General features: G+C 44.5%; 1 protein-coding gene across 6 annotated transcripts in view; it reads left to right on the plus strand.

Annotated features, from left to right (window-relative positions):
* SMARCC2 (SWI/SNF related BAF chromatin remodeling complex subunit C2) overlaps window positions 1-15,818 on the plus strand; it is a 494,788-nt gene that overhangs the window by 270,532 nt on the left and 208,438 nt on the right. For all 6 annotated transcript variants that reach the window (XM_069230569.1, XM_069230570.1, XM_069230565.1 and 3 more), the window contains one exon: window positions 5,428-5,589. In XM_069230569.1, coding sequence (XP_069086670.1) covers window positions 5,428-5,589 — 162 coding nt within the window. The remainder of the gene's footprint in view (window positions 1-5,427; window positions 5,590-15,818) is intronic.

Below are 15,818 nucleotides of genomic sequence, written 5' to 3' on the forward strand. Positions count from 1 at the left end.
CAACCCATCCTTGAAATAATGGATGAGAGACAATCAGGGATTCATATCCATAAAGAGGCTGGCAGAATAATTACTGCACCTCCTCTATAGACCAATAGAAAGTTGGCTTTTCAAAAACATTTAGATACTGCGCCACCACCAGCAAAGATTTTTAAACGAAAGGAGAAGCTATTACCTATGCATACTTCTCCCCCTCATTCTTCACAACTTTATTTTTCGCCACCATCCAGTAGCCCACGATCTTTGCCTTCACCAACTCATTCACAATATTCTCATGGTGATACGTTTGATCCTTGGGATCTCTATGATCCGGATCGTGTTCCTGCCAATGACCCGGACTTATACTCTTCAAAACCTTCTCCACCAGAAGACACTACTGCATACACGCAGGTTATTTCTAGGGCAGCAGCGTACCATGATGGGGTGCTTATGCACAGTGAACCTTTGGAAGAGTATTTTCTTTTTAAGACCTTATCCTCTACGCACTCACGATATCAGTGCCTCCCAATGCTACCTGGCATGATTAAGCATGCAGATAAGATATTCAGTGAGCCGGTCAAAGCTAGGGTTTTAACACCACGCATTGACAAAAATATAAGCCTGCACCTATAGACCCTGCTTACATTACCCACCAAGTAGCTCCAGACTCAGTGGTTGTGAGTGCAGCCAGCAAGAGGGCTAATAGCCAGTCGTCAGGGGATGCTCCTCCCCCTGACAAAGAGAGTAGGAAATTTGATGCTGCTGGCAAGAGGGTAGCCACACAAGCTGCTAACCAAGGACAAATTCCAAACTCGCAAGCCTTGCTGGCAAGGTATGATAGAGCCCACTGGGACGCGTTGCAGGAACTCCTACAACACATGCCAAAAGCACATCAAAAAAGAGCACAACAGATTGTTGAGGAGGGTCAGGCCTTAAGTAACAACTAAATACGGTTTGCCCTTCATGCTGCAGATGCAGCAGCTAGAAGCGTGAATCCTGCTTTCACCATACGCAGACACGCATGGCTATGTTCCTCTGGATTCAAGCCAGAAATACAACAGGCAGTGCTGAATATGCCTTTCAATAAACAATACCTGTTTGGTCCTGAGGTTGACACTGCCATAGAAAAACTCAGGACTCCAACACTGCCAAAGTAATGGGAGCCTTAAATACAACATCTTACAGAGGCTCCTTTCGTAGGCAACAATTTAGAGGAGGATTCAAGCCACAACCCACAGAGGCTTCTACCTCTCAGGCAAAACAAGGGCAACAGCAGCAGTACCAGAGAGGGGGGTTTAGAGGTTCCTGTAGAAGTCAACACTTTAGAACCACAGGAAAAATCCAGGCCTCAAAACAAGCCACTACCCCATCTAAACAGTGACTTATTAACCATCCCTCAACCCCACACATCTCCTGTAGGGGGCAGACCACAGCAATTCCACTCCCAATTGCAAAATATCACCACAGACGAATGGGTATTGACAATTATCCACAATGGCTTTTGCCTAGAATTGATTTCTATCCCTCCAAACATTCCTTCACGTTATCACAAGTTGTCCCCAGAACACAATGTTCTATTACAGCAAGAGGTACAATCTCTTCTACTAAAGCAGGCAATAGAATTGGTCCCACATTCTCAACCAGGAACAGGAGTATACTCCCTATACTTCCTCATTCCCAAAAAGGATGGCACTCTCAGACCCATCCTAGACCTCAGATCCCTAAATCTATATATACTGTCAGAACACTTTCACATGGTAACTCTGCAGGACATCATTCCACCACTACAAAAACAAGATTACATGACTGCATTTGATCTCTAGGATGCGTTTTTCCATACACCCATCCATCCAACTCACAGAAAATATCTCAGATTTGTAATAGCAGGAAAACATTACAAATTCAATTTCTGCCTTTCGGCACAACAACAGCTCCAAGAGTATTTACAAAATGTCTAGCGGTAGTAGCAGCTTACCTAAGAAGACAACACATACATGTCTTCCCTTATCTAGGCTAATAAAATCAAGCAATTTTATACAATGTCAACAAGACACTCAATACACAATAGAAACCCTAGATACATTAGGATTCACTCTCAATTACCAAAATCCCATCTTCAGCCAGCACAGGTACAACCTTACCTGGGTGCTATTCTCAATACACAAAAAGCTTTGGCCTATCCAAATACACAAAGGATACCACCTTTCCAAAATCTCAAAACTTAAAATGCAGCCAAATCAACAATACACTGTAAGATGTATCATGAAACTATTGGAAATGATGGCATCCTGCATAGCAATAGTACCGCATGCAGGACTAAACATGAGGACACTACAACAGTGCCTCTCACAGCAATGGTCTTAAGCACAGGGTCAGTTTAAAGATCTAGTGTTGTTAGACTGCCAAACACACAGGTCCCTTCAATGGTGGAATCTCAGCAATTTAATGAAGGGGCGGTCATTCCAAGACCCTGTGCCTCAGACCACATTAACAACAGATGCATCCATGATAGGTTGGGGAGCTAATCTCAACAACCTTACCATTCAAGGGGAATGGGATTCAAAGCAGCTAAATTATCGCATAAACCATTTAGAATTATTAGCTGTGTTTCTTGCCCTAAAAGCATTTCAACAACTTCTCAAACACAAGACTGTCTTGTTAAAAACAGACAATATGACAACCATGTATTATCTAAAGAAACAAGGCGGGACACATTCGTCTCAACTGTCCCTTCTAGCCCAAACAATATGGAAATGGGAAATTCACAACCACATTTATCTGCTAGCAGAATACATCCCAGGAATACACAATCAGCTAGCGGTTCTCCTAAGCAGAACACACCAACAGATACACGAATGGGAGATTCATTCTCAGGTACTTCATCGGTGCTTTCAAAAGTGAGGAACACCACAAATAGACCTATTCGTAACAAGCGAAAACGCAAAATGCCAAAGCTTCGCATACAGACACCCACACCATCTATCCAAGGGCAATGCTCTGTGGATCAGCTGGTCAGGGATATTTGCTTACGCTTTTCCCCCTCTCCTACTACTTTCATTTCTGGTCAACAAACTACGTGAAATCTCTCTCACCATGATACTCATAGTCCCCAATTGGGCACGACAACATTGGTACACAACACTCCTAGATCTGTCAGAAGTACCTCACTGCAAACTTCCAAACAGACCGGATTTGCTAACACAAAACAAAGGACAAATTAGACACCCAAATCCCAGTGCTCTCAACTTAGTGATTTGGCTCCTGAAGTCATAGAATTTGGATACTTGCAACTTCCTTTAGAATGAATGGAAGTTCTCAAACAAGCACGCAAGCCTACAACTAGATAATGCTCTGCTAACAAATGTAAACGATTTGTTTATTATTGTCAATCTAAACATACTGACCCACTTACAGCATCAATACAGGATATTGTATGGAACCTACTTCATTTACAAAAAAACTAATTTAGCTTACTCATCTATTAAAATCCATCTTACTGCAATATCCGCATACTTGCAGACTGTTCAACATATCTCTCTCTTTAGAGTCCCAGTTATCAAAGCCTTCATGGAAGGACTAAAACGTATTATTCCACCTAGAACACCACCTGTTCATGCTTGGAATCTCAATTTTGTACTCACAAGACTAATGGGCCCACCTTTTGAACCCATGCATTCCTGTGAGATTCAATTCTTAACCTGGAAAGTTGCTTTCCTAGTGGCCATTACTTCATTACGAAGAGTTAGTGAAATACAAGCATTCACCCTTGAAGAACCTTTTTTCCAAGTACACAAACATAAATTTGTACTTAGAACTAATCCAAAATTTCTGCCAAAAGTTGGATCACCTTTTCACATAAACCAAACAGTGGAATTGCCAGTCTTCTTCCCACAGCCAGATTCAATTGCAGAAAGAACCCTTCACACTCTTGACCTTAAAAGAGCTCTAATGTATTATGTGGATAGAACAAAAGAATTCAGAAAAAACTGAACAGCTTTTCGTTGCCTTTTAACAACCATTTAAAGGGAATCCTATCTCTAAACAAGGATTAGCAAAATGGATTGTTAAATGTATACAAACATGTTACATTAAGGCAAAAAGACAACTTATGATCACACCTAAAGCTCATTCCACTGGGGAAAAAGGTGCATCTATGGCATTTTTAGGAAACATGCCAATGGCAGACATATGTAAAGCTACCACACTCCTGTTGTTGGCAATGCCAGTCTTTGCTTGAACGTCAGCAGTGCCTGTCATGACGCCGTGCCACTGCTGCTAGAAATCCACACTCCCTCCTCATAATACAGAGAAGCCAGGCACTCTGTGTGCATTTATACAATAATTAGTGTCCTTATGAAACAGAACACATTTCTGCAACTGGTGTGTGTATGTATGTGTGTGTGTGTGTATATATATGTGTATAATTATCTATATATATGTGTGTGTGTTTATGTATGTGTATATATATATATATATATATATATATTTGTTACCCACCATCCTTAAATGGTACTCAGATTAGCACAGTGTATACTTAAAATAACTGCTTGCTATTCTTATTCAAGCATGTGAATCTATGAAAGATCCAGTACTGGAGAAGAAATGAGTTACTTTCCTGTAACTGCAGTTATCTAGTATTTGTATCTTTCATAGGTTCACATACGACCTCCCCTCCTCTCCTCAGACGATTCCCCTTATAGCTTGAGTGATGTTATTCCCACTTGTAGTAGAAAATCTGAGGGATGCAGCCTGTCTTGGGACTATTCAACAGGGTGCTGTCGCCCAATTGGTTATATTTCAAGTTTGGTCCTTTTGTTTTTTAAAAGAACATAGATAAGCTATTAAAGTGACTGTTCATTGCCATTATGGCCCATGGTAATGATGCATGCTGCTTTATTATGATAAAGTGGTACTCCCACTTCGACGGGGAATGATGCAAGCATTTGAATCTATGGAAGATACCAATACTGGAGAACAGTTAACAGGTAAGTAACTTATTTTCTTTCCTTCTATTTTTTTGCATTTTGGTTATTAATTGCGAGACCTTATATCCTGTGCGACTTAGCATAACCAGGTGAAATTACTCCCATCTCAGAACTTGCTGTTAACCTAGTTCTTGGCCCCCTAGAGCATGTGCAGCCCTGAGGTCTATATGAAGTTTTGGGCATTTTTTCTAAAGTAGTTTTGTATCCTAGATTAATATTTATGAAAGAGTGTTGGTTTGGGAGCTTAGAGGACAAGAGGAAGTAAACATGCTCTTTAGGTTAAGTATGTGCTGTAGCCATGTGTTGAGTTATGTGCACAACAACAAATGTAACGATATCAGGTTACTGAATATAGCCTTTGTGCAGTGAAAGTGGGTCACAAGCCTATGCAGCACGGCTTACTCAAGCTAGTGCACAAGAGAGTCACATTCACCTTCTCAGCGGTGTGTATTCTCTCTTACAGATGAATTCTCCAAAATGAAGGAGGAGGTACCAACTGCTCTGGTGGAAGCCCATGTGAGAAAGGTTGAAGAGGCTGCCAAGATCACCGGAAAACAGGACCCCAGCTTTGGCTTGGAGAGTAGCGGCATCGCTGGAACTGCCTACGATGAGGCAGAGAGGATAGGTGAGATACATTTAGCTAAGGTGAACTATCCAAGGGGCCCTTTATCACATGCATCTAGACAGAAGAAGTGGTCCTATGGAATGCATTGAGAATGATAAAAGGGGCCATCCATCACATGCATCGTTATGATTAGTGAACAAGGAAATGCTTTGAAACATCCTGTGGGAAATTGGGCAATCCATCACGTAAAAGGGGTGTGAGAAATTGTCTTTTGTTCTCAAGAAATTTCGAAAATAACATGAAAATTTCACAGAATTAGACATTGATAACGAAATGTAGTTTGATGGTATGTTGCGTGACTGTTTTTTTTTTTTCCATCCCAAAGGGAACCTGACCTGCACATAAAAATAAATCATATTACAGACAAGGGACTGGTTAGAGCAGACAGTTGCCTTAGTGGGACATTTTACGTGCCCACCAGTCATCTGCTGGCATCTTGCAAGACTTTTCTTTCCCTCTCTTTTTTTTTTTCATACATGAAGTGTGTACTCAGAAGAAGTGACACAATTTTTATGTAATATAGAAATTTCATGAATTTTACTTAATGCAAAATGTGTGAATTTCTCCAACATAATTTTATCATCTACTTTTAGTGGTGGGAAGAGGGAGGAACAGAAGAATTAAGAATATAACTTAATTTTTTTAAAGATGTTTGCGGCACCTGTAGTTACTGCTTGGTCTCTACCTCCATCTTTGTTTTTTTTCTCACACATTGTGCCTGTTCCAGGCACCTTTCATGCTATCACCATTTTCACCTAACTTACTCAGTTGTCAAGACCTGTAGGGGCAGATTAGAGGCAAGAGGGCAGGAAAAGAGTCCCAGAGCATGAACACATGGTCCATGGGTGTCAAGATAACATTAGGAAAGGGAATGAACTCCTCGAGCTGGGTTTTCCAGCCTGAGCCCCAATAATAAGGCTGCCAGTACTTCAGTACACACGTGATTATAGATCTGCTTCCTAAACAAGTGCTCTGGGCGGCGTTACCAAAACTTTGATTTACACTACAAGGTCATCAAGCTGTTGATTCTTTCTGTTCAATTAAGAATGTTCTGAGGTCTCACTTTTGCAGAACGTTAACTTCCTGATGAAAGGTAAAATGCACTTGAAATGCATTGAAGTATTTATGAAACGTGTGTGAAAAAATGCACTTTAACCCATTTTAGGAGGCATGAAATTAATAATTGATGATAAAATCAATATGCAGGCATCACCAAAAAACAGTGATTGCTGTGGCCATTTATGAATGATAAACACTGCTAATATATTGAAGTAAATCAAAATTGATGCATTTTGAGACTGGCAATAATTAAACAGAGAACAAATTAGAAACAAGCTTACTAATGCACAGCTGTGCACAGGGTAACCATTGCAGGAGCAAACTGTTGAATAGTTTCCCATTTCCGAACAGACCTTTGAGGCAGTGAATGGTGGTTCGACGGGTACCAGATTTCAGAGATAAGATGCATAGCAGCATTATATAGAAGGACATTCAGGAATTCAGATAAGGGAGCCACGCTGGAATTCAAAATGAGATGCACGTTATTTACATTTAGACAGTACGTCATTAGCATTGCATGCCTTGAAAAATAGTTTGCAAATCGCATTACACATTTCAAGCTGTTCATTTACTTTGCTTCATTGTTATAGTGGATAATTTCCCAGTGCTGTAGATATGAGAAAGATCTGCCGTTTCACTCCAGATGGTTTCGTAACCCCAGGAAGACTGAAGGTCTGTGGTTGAGTGCAAACAAACTCAATTCCTATTAAGGAACATTTCCACATCTTGGCTTTCTCTCAAATCCTGTAGGCCTTGCAGGTTTGGACTGGATAGCATCCCGATCTTCTCATGCCTACTTCCACATTCCATTCACGCAAGAGTTTTTTTTTTATGCCTACAACTTGCCATTGGCGGTCAGCACTAACAGTACACATGCTTTCTCTTTACTTAAACTCTCCTTCCACAGTATTTATAAGGGTTCTTCTAATGATGGCAGCTGATATTTGTCTGAAGAAGATTTACCTTTTCCTGTGTTCAGACAATGGGGCGGAAAATGCTGGATCGCCAGAGATTTGACTGCCGAACCCAAATCAAGTTTGCTTCAGACTGGAAAATGTGGAATTTCCATTAAATCTGACAATCTATTTAAGTCAAGTCAGACACAGAGGCTCCCATTTATTGGGGTTCTGATGGAGCCTTCTGTGGGCCTTGCATGTCCATCGTCTGAAAAAGTTCTGCACCTGAGCTGGATGATTCCCCATTTTGTCAACTTACTTAGAATACTGGTATGAGCAGGATTCCGCAAAATGTAACTTGTTCTGTAATAAACCCTAAATATATTTCTAATGTGTGCCACTAGAAGGAATTCTCTGAAGATGAAATGTAGTATCATGGTTTATATTTTATTTCTTATCTTCTCCAGGCCTCATTAAATGAGCACTTGTCCCTTATGTCCTACTTGGCTGGGCAGAGATTGTGAGAAGCTGACCTGATGAGCAGTAGCCCTCTATCCAGTACACAGATAAGAGATTTCAGTGAGAAAAACTGTTGCTTGTCATTGGTTGCTTGTCTAAGTGACGAGGCAAATCTCAGAGAACATGTGAGTGAGATTACAGTATAGTAGGATATAAAGTAACTACAGTGACCCAAACATGTTTACCTAAAAGCTACAAATATGAGAAATTTGAGACAAAAACTAACAAAACCGAAATAACTCTCAAAAGTTGTGACAAAAACAAAATTGGGCAATTCAAACAATTGGGAGAAAAATTGGAACTGGGTTAAAAAATAAAGCAGAGGAAATAGTTAATGGATGTGAACAATATTAATCAACCCCAAACAGGTTAATTAAACAGTTATCTGTGTTCATAAATCATGACTTAAAATATCTTTAAAGCAAGCAATACCTACCCCTTTTTCATAATGGAGGAAGATTTGCAGTGCTACAAAAACTGTTTTGTCAAATAATGCTACTGTGGGAAGAGGTCTGCCTTGAATTTATAGCTATCAACATCAACTCAAGGGTGATTTGAAACTGAACAGTCTGGTTCTAAGCTAATTGCCATGATGCACACTTTTACTTCATGGTTGTGTCATAACCATGGCAATTTTTTTTTATTTTGTTTTTGTTTTTGAAAAATGCCCTTTTGACATGGTCACCCCCCAATTTTTGCCACTGGAATGGTGGTATTTCGACTGAAGGTGCACTGAGTTCTTGCTAACCAGGTCCCCCAGCGCCAATGCTCTTTCTTTAAAACAAGGTTAGTGGTCTATTTGTATGCAGTTGGCACACACTTCGGTAACTCTGTAAGTCCCTAGTAACTGTACACCTGGTACCTAGGGCCTGCACATTAAAGAGGGTCCCTAAGGGCTGCAGCATGTACCATGCCACCCTGAAAGATCCTGTAGGAAACTAGTTTGTGGTTGCAGAAGCCCCCTCTACCCCCCAACCTTTTGGCTTGTTTGTGATGCAACTTTGACTGAAGTGCTTGGGGTTCCTGCTAACGAGGTCCCCAGTGCCAGTGTTCCTTCCCCAAAAACAAGACTACTGATCACTTGATCCCCAGGTGGCCAGGCCTTTAGCAGCTTTTGTAAGTCCCTAGTAAATGGTACCTCTTGTACCTAGGGCATAGGTACTAAAGAGAGTCCCTAAAAGCTTCAGCATAACTTATGCCACTCTAAGGGGCCCAGCACCAAACTCAGGCTGCCACTGCAGGCTGCGTGACAAAAGTGAAAACACAACATGGTGCAAACTTGTGTGCCATATCCCCTAACACTGCCTGTAATCTTTGTAAGTCACCCCTACAGCAGGCCTTACAGCCCTGAGACAGGGTGCTTTATATTACAGGTGATGGCATATCTGCATGAGCAAATAGGCCCCTACTTTGTCTTGGTCGATTCTTAGACATAGTAAGTAACAGGGAAGTCATTTTGAATACCTGTGCTGGACACTGGTCATTACGAGTTCCCCAGCTACATGATGGCATCACTGAAACTAAGGATTTTTGGTATCAAACATCTTATAATAATAAACCCTTACTGATGCCACTGATTGATTTATTAATACATGCACCCAAAGGGCACCTTAAAGGTGCCCCTTGAAATCCTACCAACTGCCGGTGGGCTGACTGACTAGTTTCCACCGGTCTGCCACCAACAGACGATTTTCTGACCCCCAAGGGTGAGAGCCTTTGCTCTTGATGGTCAGGAACAAAGCCTGTTCTGGCAGGGGTGTTAACACACCCCTCAAAAGGATGACCTGAAAATCTGCATTCCAAGGCAGGGGAGCTTAAAAGAAGCCCACTGCCCTTGGCATGCATACCTGGCTTCCCTCAGAAGGGAATTGAAAGCCTCCCTACCTCAGGGCCCATTAGCCTCCTGGACAGGCGGGAAAATTAGCTATGCAGGTCGCATGTTGCATTTGCAGGCTGGACGCACCTCTATGGTGACCAGCCTGAAGCGAACACAGCCTTAGGAATTCCACCATCTAGTGTGTGATGGAATTAGGAATTCTGAGACAGGGTCATGCCCACTGCCCAAATGAGGTGGCCATCTAGGGGATGTCGTGACCCCAGGGGTAAGGACCCCATTGGCTACTACCCTTCACTCCCCTTACGACCCCAAAATTGAGTATTTAGAGGACCACCTGATACCGGACCTCGGATTCCTCCTGACCTACGAAGAAGAATGCTCAAGAGCCGCAAAAGCAAAGACTGAGGATGAAGCAACTGACTTGGCACTAGCCCTGCCGGCCTGTCTTCTGTCCCTGCTAAATTGCACCAAACTCATCTCGTCCTGTAAACGTTTGTGCCTCCAAAAACCTGGGAGGACTACCTGCCTTCAACAAAGACCCAAGAACTCCCGTTGAGTAGCGGAACTGCTTACTTGCATCCTGCAGGCACCCCAAGAGACCTGAGCGGACTTAGGACCGCTAAACCCCAACACCGTAATGCACCACTGCAACTGCCCCACCTAGCCTGAACTGAAGTGGGCCTACCTTGAACTTGCCCAGTGTACATGGAAAAGGATCCCCCTTGTGGGTTTCCCCTGACTGGTCACCGAGTACCTGCTTGCAGCGTCTTTCTGACTGGGCCAATCTCCATAGAAGTGAATAGGACACCCGACGACGTAACTCTCCTCTGTACCTGGATGTCCTAGAGTCCCCTGAGGTGAACGGCTGGTGTGGCCTTAAACTTTGCCCCCTACTTACTTTAACTCCAGAAGAACAGTTCTGTAGGCCGTTGTTGAGTGCGTGGATGCAATATGTTTCTTTTCCCATAGGATAACATTAGGGCATCCGACACAAAAGCACCTCTGCACCCGGATATCCTAGTGCCTCTCAAAGTGACCTTTTGATGCTGCCTTTGACCTAGCTCCATACTTATGTTTACTCCAGAACATGGGTCCTGTAAGCTGCTGCTAAGTACCCGTATGCAGTATGCCCCCCCCCATAGGATACCATCACTCCACAAATTGCACTGTCAAATTTTGAAAACTGTTATGTATGTTATGTTTTAGAAATTATATAAATTGGTGTCAGTTTTCCTTGAGTGTGTGGTTCACTTACTGCCTTTGTGAGTGCAATACATGCTCAGCATTACTCTCTGATATGTCTAACTGCTCGCCCACACTACCACAAAAGAGAGCATCTGGGGTGTAATTTGTGCCTCTGTAATTACTCTGGGGTTTGCTTCGACTGTTTACCTCAGTTGTACCTCTTTTTGGTCCACTGTATAAAGAGCAAGCTTCTTACAGACCACCATTGCAAATTGCACACAGTTTGCCATTGAAGATGGCATGTCATGGTGCAAGCCATGAGCGAAAACACAAAATGGCACACATTGTGTTTGTTGCCCTAAAGCACTGCATGTAATATATGTAAGTCACCCCTACTGCAGGCCTTAGGCGCCTAGGGCAGCGTGCATTATATTTGATTGAGGACATATCTGCATGAATAAATTTGCCCCTGTAATGTCTAGTTCAATTCCTGGATATTACAACTGAACAGGGAAGCCATCTTAAGGTATGCACTGGACACTTGTCTTTGAGTTACCCAGCTAAATAATGAATTCACTGAAACCTGTGGTGTTTGGTATAAAACACCTTGTCTTGATAAATCCATACTGATTCCAGTATTGGATTTATGCATCTTAGCGGTGCCCCCTGAAACCTATCAGACTCTTAGTCTGCTGGGTGACTGGTATTGACCAGCCTGCCCCATAGATAGTTTTCTGATCCCCTGGAGGTGAGAGTCCGTAAACTGAGGCCAGAAACAATGCCTGCTTCGAAGGTAGGTGTTATCACCTCCTCCAGTAGAGTGGCTAGTGAACCTGCATACCACGGGACTTCGAAGTCCCTGCTGCCTTTGATATGTGACCCCAGATTCCCCCAGCACCTGGGAGTTGCCACCCCCAGCCCGAGGCCCATTTGGCACCAGGATAGGCTGGAAATAAGCTATATAAGAGGGCGTGTGGTACTACCAGGCTAGTCACACCCCTAAGGTGGGCAGTCTGATGTGCTGCACGAAGGAAGGGCTCCACCATTTTGGTTTTGGTGGAATTAGGAATTCTAGGACAGGGTTATGCCCACTCCCCAAGAAAGTGGTCATATAGATGGTTTTGTCACCTCAGCGGTAAGTAAGCCTTTGGTATTACCATACATTCCCCTACACACCCCTAAAGTGAGTATATAGGTGGCCCCCTGACACCAGGAACTTAGATTTGTGACTGAAGAAGAAGAAGGAAGACAAAGAAGAGCCAACCAACGCAAGAACTGAGGACCAGCCTAGACTTTTGGCATCACTCCCTACCTAGCTGCTGCTGTCCAGACAGTCGCCCGGACACTCCTCGTCCAGCAGCTGTGCTTTAGCAAAATTGGTACACTGCATAGATAAACAGCTTCCTACAGTTATCTTTTCAGAAGCTTCAGCAGAAGCAAGGGACCAGGCCATCTCCAAAGATCTAACTACAGTCGTCCTCAAGATTACTGCACTCCCAGTTAATTGGACATCCAGCACACAGCAGTAGTTTATTAGTTCACAAAGGATGTTGTCCAAAGTGTAACTTCTAAGAGCAACACTTTCTAAGTAGACTTGACACTAGTGTGTGGCTATATATTCGAGAGGCATCTACTATTAATAAGGTACTCTATCTGAGAAGCCCCTTAAATATTTCCTAAACACAAAAAGTTAATCCAGTGTTTTGTTGTTTGTTTTAATGTTGAATTCTTCAACAAAAAGCAAATGGCCCAGTGGCGTAATACTCCTCTCCTCCCACCAGCAGCTGCCATGCACTGTTGGCTGGCTAGGCCCTACTGTTGATAGGGGCCTCACCAGGAAAGTTGGAAAGCTAAAGTATTTGTGTCCAGTTGCTCCTGAAAAATGAGGCAGGCTTGATGGGCCCTTTCAAGGTGAGTTTTCAATTTCAGGGGACAGCGTTGGATCATCTGCAAAGTAGGCCCTTTGGAGTCGGGTTTCTCCCTGGAGAGGCGCTGGGGCCCGCATTCACAGTGCTTCCATCTGGGTCTGTCGAGCAGCAGCGCTAGATTCATTTTTCTCTGCTACTGAATTCTTGCATGCTCTGCAGGGCTGTGGAAGAGGAGGAAAATTGAGAGACAGAGATCTTACTCTGTGTATCTTGCCTTGGACACTGGGACTGCGATAGGCATGAACTGCTGCTATCAGTATGCTACAATACTATGTCCCAGATGCCCCTGGAATACTTCTTCATACAGTGTTTCCTAAATATAAAGGTTTTTTTTAAAACTTCATTTGTATGATGTGCAGAACCATCAAGGCCAGAGCCTCTGGAGCAACTTTGCTGGTTTACTGTGCCATCTCTGTAGTAAGCTGGGTTCTGGTTGTAGTACCCCCAACCTTTTGTGCCTGGTGTCAGTATGATTTAGACTGTAGTGCACTGGGATCCTGCTAACCAGTGCCAGTGGTCTCGCCCCTAAATTTGGTTGCTTGGTAACCCTTTACCCCCACAATTGGCATACTGGTGCCCCCGTGTAAGTCCCTAGTATATGATACTTAGGTACCCAGGGCACTGTTACACCAGGATTCCCCCTGGGCTGCAGCATGTATTGTGCCACCCCTTGGAGCCCATGCAAACTGTCTGCAGGCCTGCCATTGCAGCCTGTGTGAAACTGTGCATGCACCCTTTCACCACGGATATAAGGCAAGCCTTATATCCAGGTCACTGCACTTAGGCACTGTAAGTCACCCCTCTTGTAGGCCCTTCAGCCCAGGGGCAGGGTGCACGTCCCTAAGTGTGAGGGTGCCCCTGTGTGAGCATGGTGCCCTTACGGACCCCAAGCTCCATTTCCTGGACTCTAAGTGTGGGGAAGCCATCTTAAGGTCTGTAGGGGACACTGGTCAACACAAGTGGTCCAACTACAATTTTTTTTCCGAACATAGGCATGTTTGGTATCAAACATACTGGAATCATGCTGCTACACCGATTCCAGTGCTAGTTGCTTGATACCATGTACTCTGGAGGTTCCTTAGAGGATTCCCCAGTTGTGCCTGTACAGCCTTTTGGGTCTAGCTGCCTGCCCATGCTGCTGCTGACCCCAGCCACTGTTCTGCCCTCCTGCTGATGGGCCAGGCCAGAGAAGCAGAAGAAAGGGTTTCCTTCAAGGGAGAGGTGTGACCACCTTCCCCTGTGTATTAGGTGTCTAAAGGCTGTGCTGTGCTGGGGTGGGGTGGCCCCGGTTCCCGCCCTGGTGCGAAACCGATCAAAGGACAGAGGAGTGACCACCCACCTGTCCAGCTCCTTCCCTAGGGAGGTGCACAGAGATCTGCCAGGAGGCCACTTGATTCTGCCATCTTGAAAACAAGATGGGCAGAGGCCCCTTGGAGCATCTGACTGGTTAGGCCAGGTAGATGACATGCATGACCACCTATGATAGTTGGGTCACTTCAGAGTGACCAACCCTGTTTTAGGGTTACTTGGGCTCACCCATGGGTGGGTCCCTCTATTCGTTGAGCAAAACTCTACAAGAAACTTATCTGCAAGACATCTTCTGCTCCTGGACTCTGGAACCGCTGCTGGTCTGCTTTGGAACCAAAACAAGTCAGCTTCTGAATGGAAGGCTCCCATTGCAGCGTTGTTGCTCTGGATCCTGCAAGAATTCTGTAACATCCAGGCTGTGCATCCTCCAGGGTCACAAGGACTCCCCACCTGGAAGCACAAAGGAATTTCCTTTGAATGAAGGAGTCACTCCCCTGCATCCGCAGGCACCTCAAGACAACTTCGACCAGCTGGTGGGGTTTACTGTCCCACGGACATCAAAAGGCTCTGCAACACGTGGTTGGTCTGTGGCCTCCTCTAGGTCCTGCTTGTCTTCTGACCAACTTGGGAGACTGTGGGCCCCTGCTCCTGCCACTGAACTGGACCCCCTGTGTACCGCGGCTGTTGCACTTGCCCAGGCTTTTTTACTCTTCCTCCAGGAGATCTTCAGGTGCCAAGAAGCCCCGGCCTCCAGCACTCTGTAACGTGGAGATCAGCCCTTGTCCAGCAACTCCTGCGATGTGGAACTTCTGTTTTGTTGTGCTACTGATGCCTCCTTGTGACTTCCTTTGTCCATCACCTGATGGTCACTCGTGGGGTCTCCAACAACTTCTGCTGGCCTTCCTGCATGCTGAGGGCCAGACCTGATTCCCCTTCTAGGGTAGAGTCTCTTGGACCTTGCTGGTCCTCAAAAGTTTGTAAATACCTCTTCAGCTTCCGCTTGCATTTGCCAGTGCTTGTTGGTGACCTGGCTGGGCACTGACTCTCCTGCTCCTGGACCCCCCAGCTGGACTTCTTCCTCCACCGACTTGCAAGAACTTCACCTCTAGGAGGGTGGGCACGTCCAAAGTTGCTGGACTCTTGTCCCCTTTATTTTCAGGTACTCCACGTCCAGAGTCCGTCCCTGGGTTCCACCGGCCTGGTCCATAGGTCATGACAGGAGCTGGACAATCCGAAGTTTCCACTGACTTCAGAGAGAGTCCCTTCTGTCCTCTGCATCTGGGACCCTAGTATACGTACTCCTGTCTTCTGGGTATCCTCAGGTGAGGGGCAGTCTCCATCCTTCCTCCTGTCTGTTGGTTTCCTCGGGTCCACTGGGAAGGGTCCTGAATCACATGAACTTCAACCACTACTCCCTTTGTTAGTCTATGGGACGACTGGATGGGTAACTACCTTGCATCTAGTCGCTTGGGACACTGCCTGTACTTGATCCCCCTT

This window comes from Pleurodeles waltl, chromosome 4_2, assembly GCF_031143425.1.
Source record: "Pleurodeles waltl isolate 20211129_DDA chromosome 4_2, aPleWal1.hap1.20221129, whole genome shotgun sequence".
Lineage (NCBI taxonomy): Eukaryota > Metazoa > Chordata > Amphibia > Caudata > Salamandridae > Pleurodeles > Pleurodeles waltl.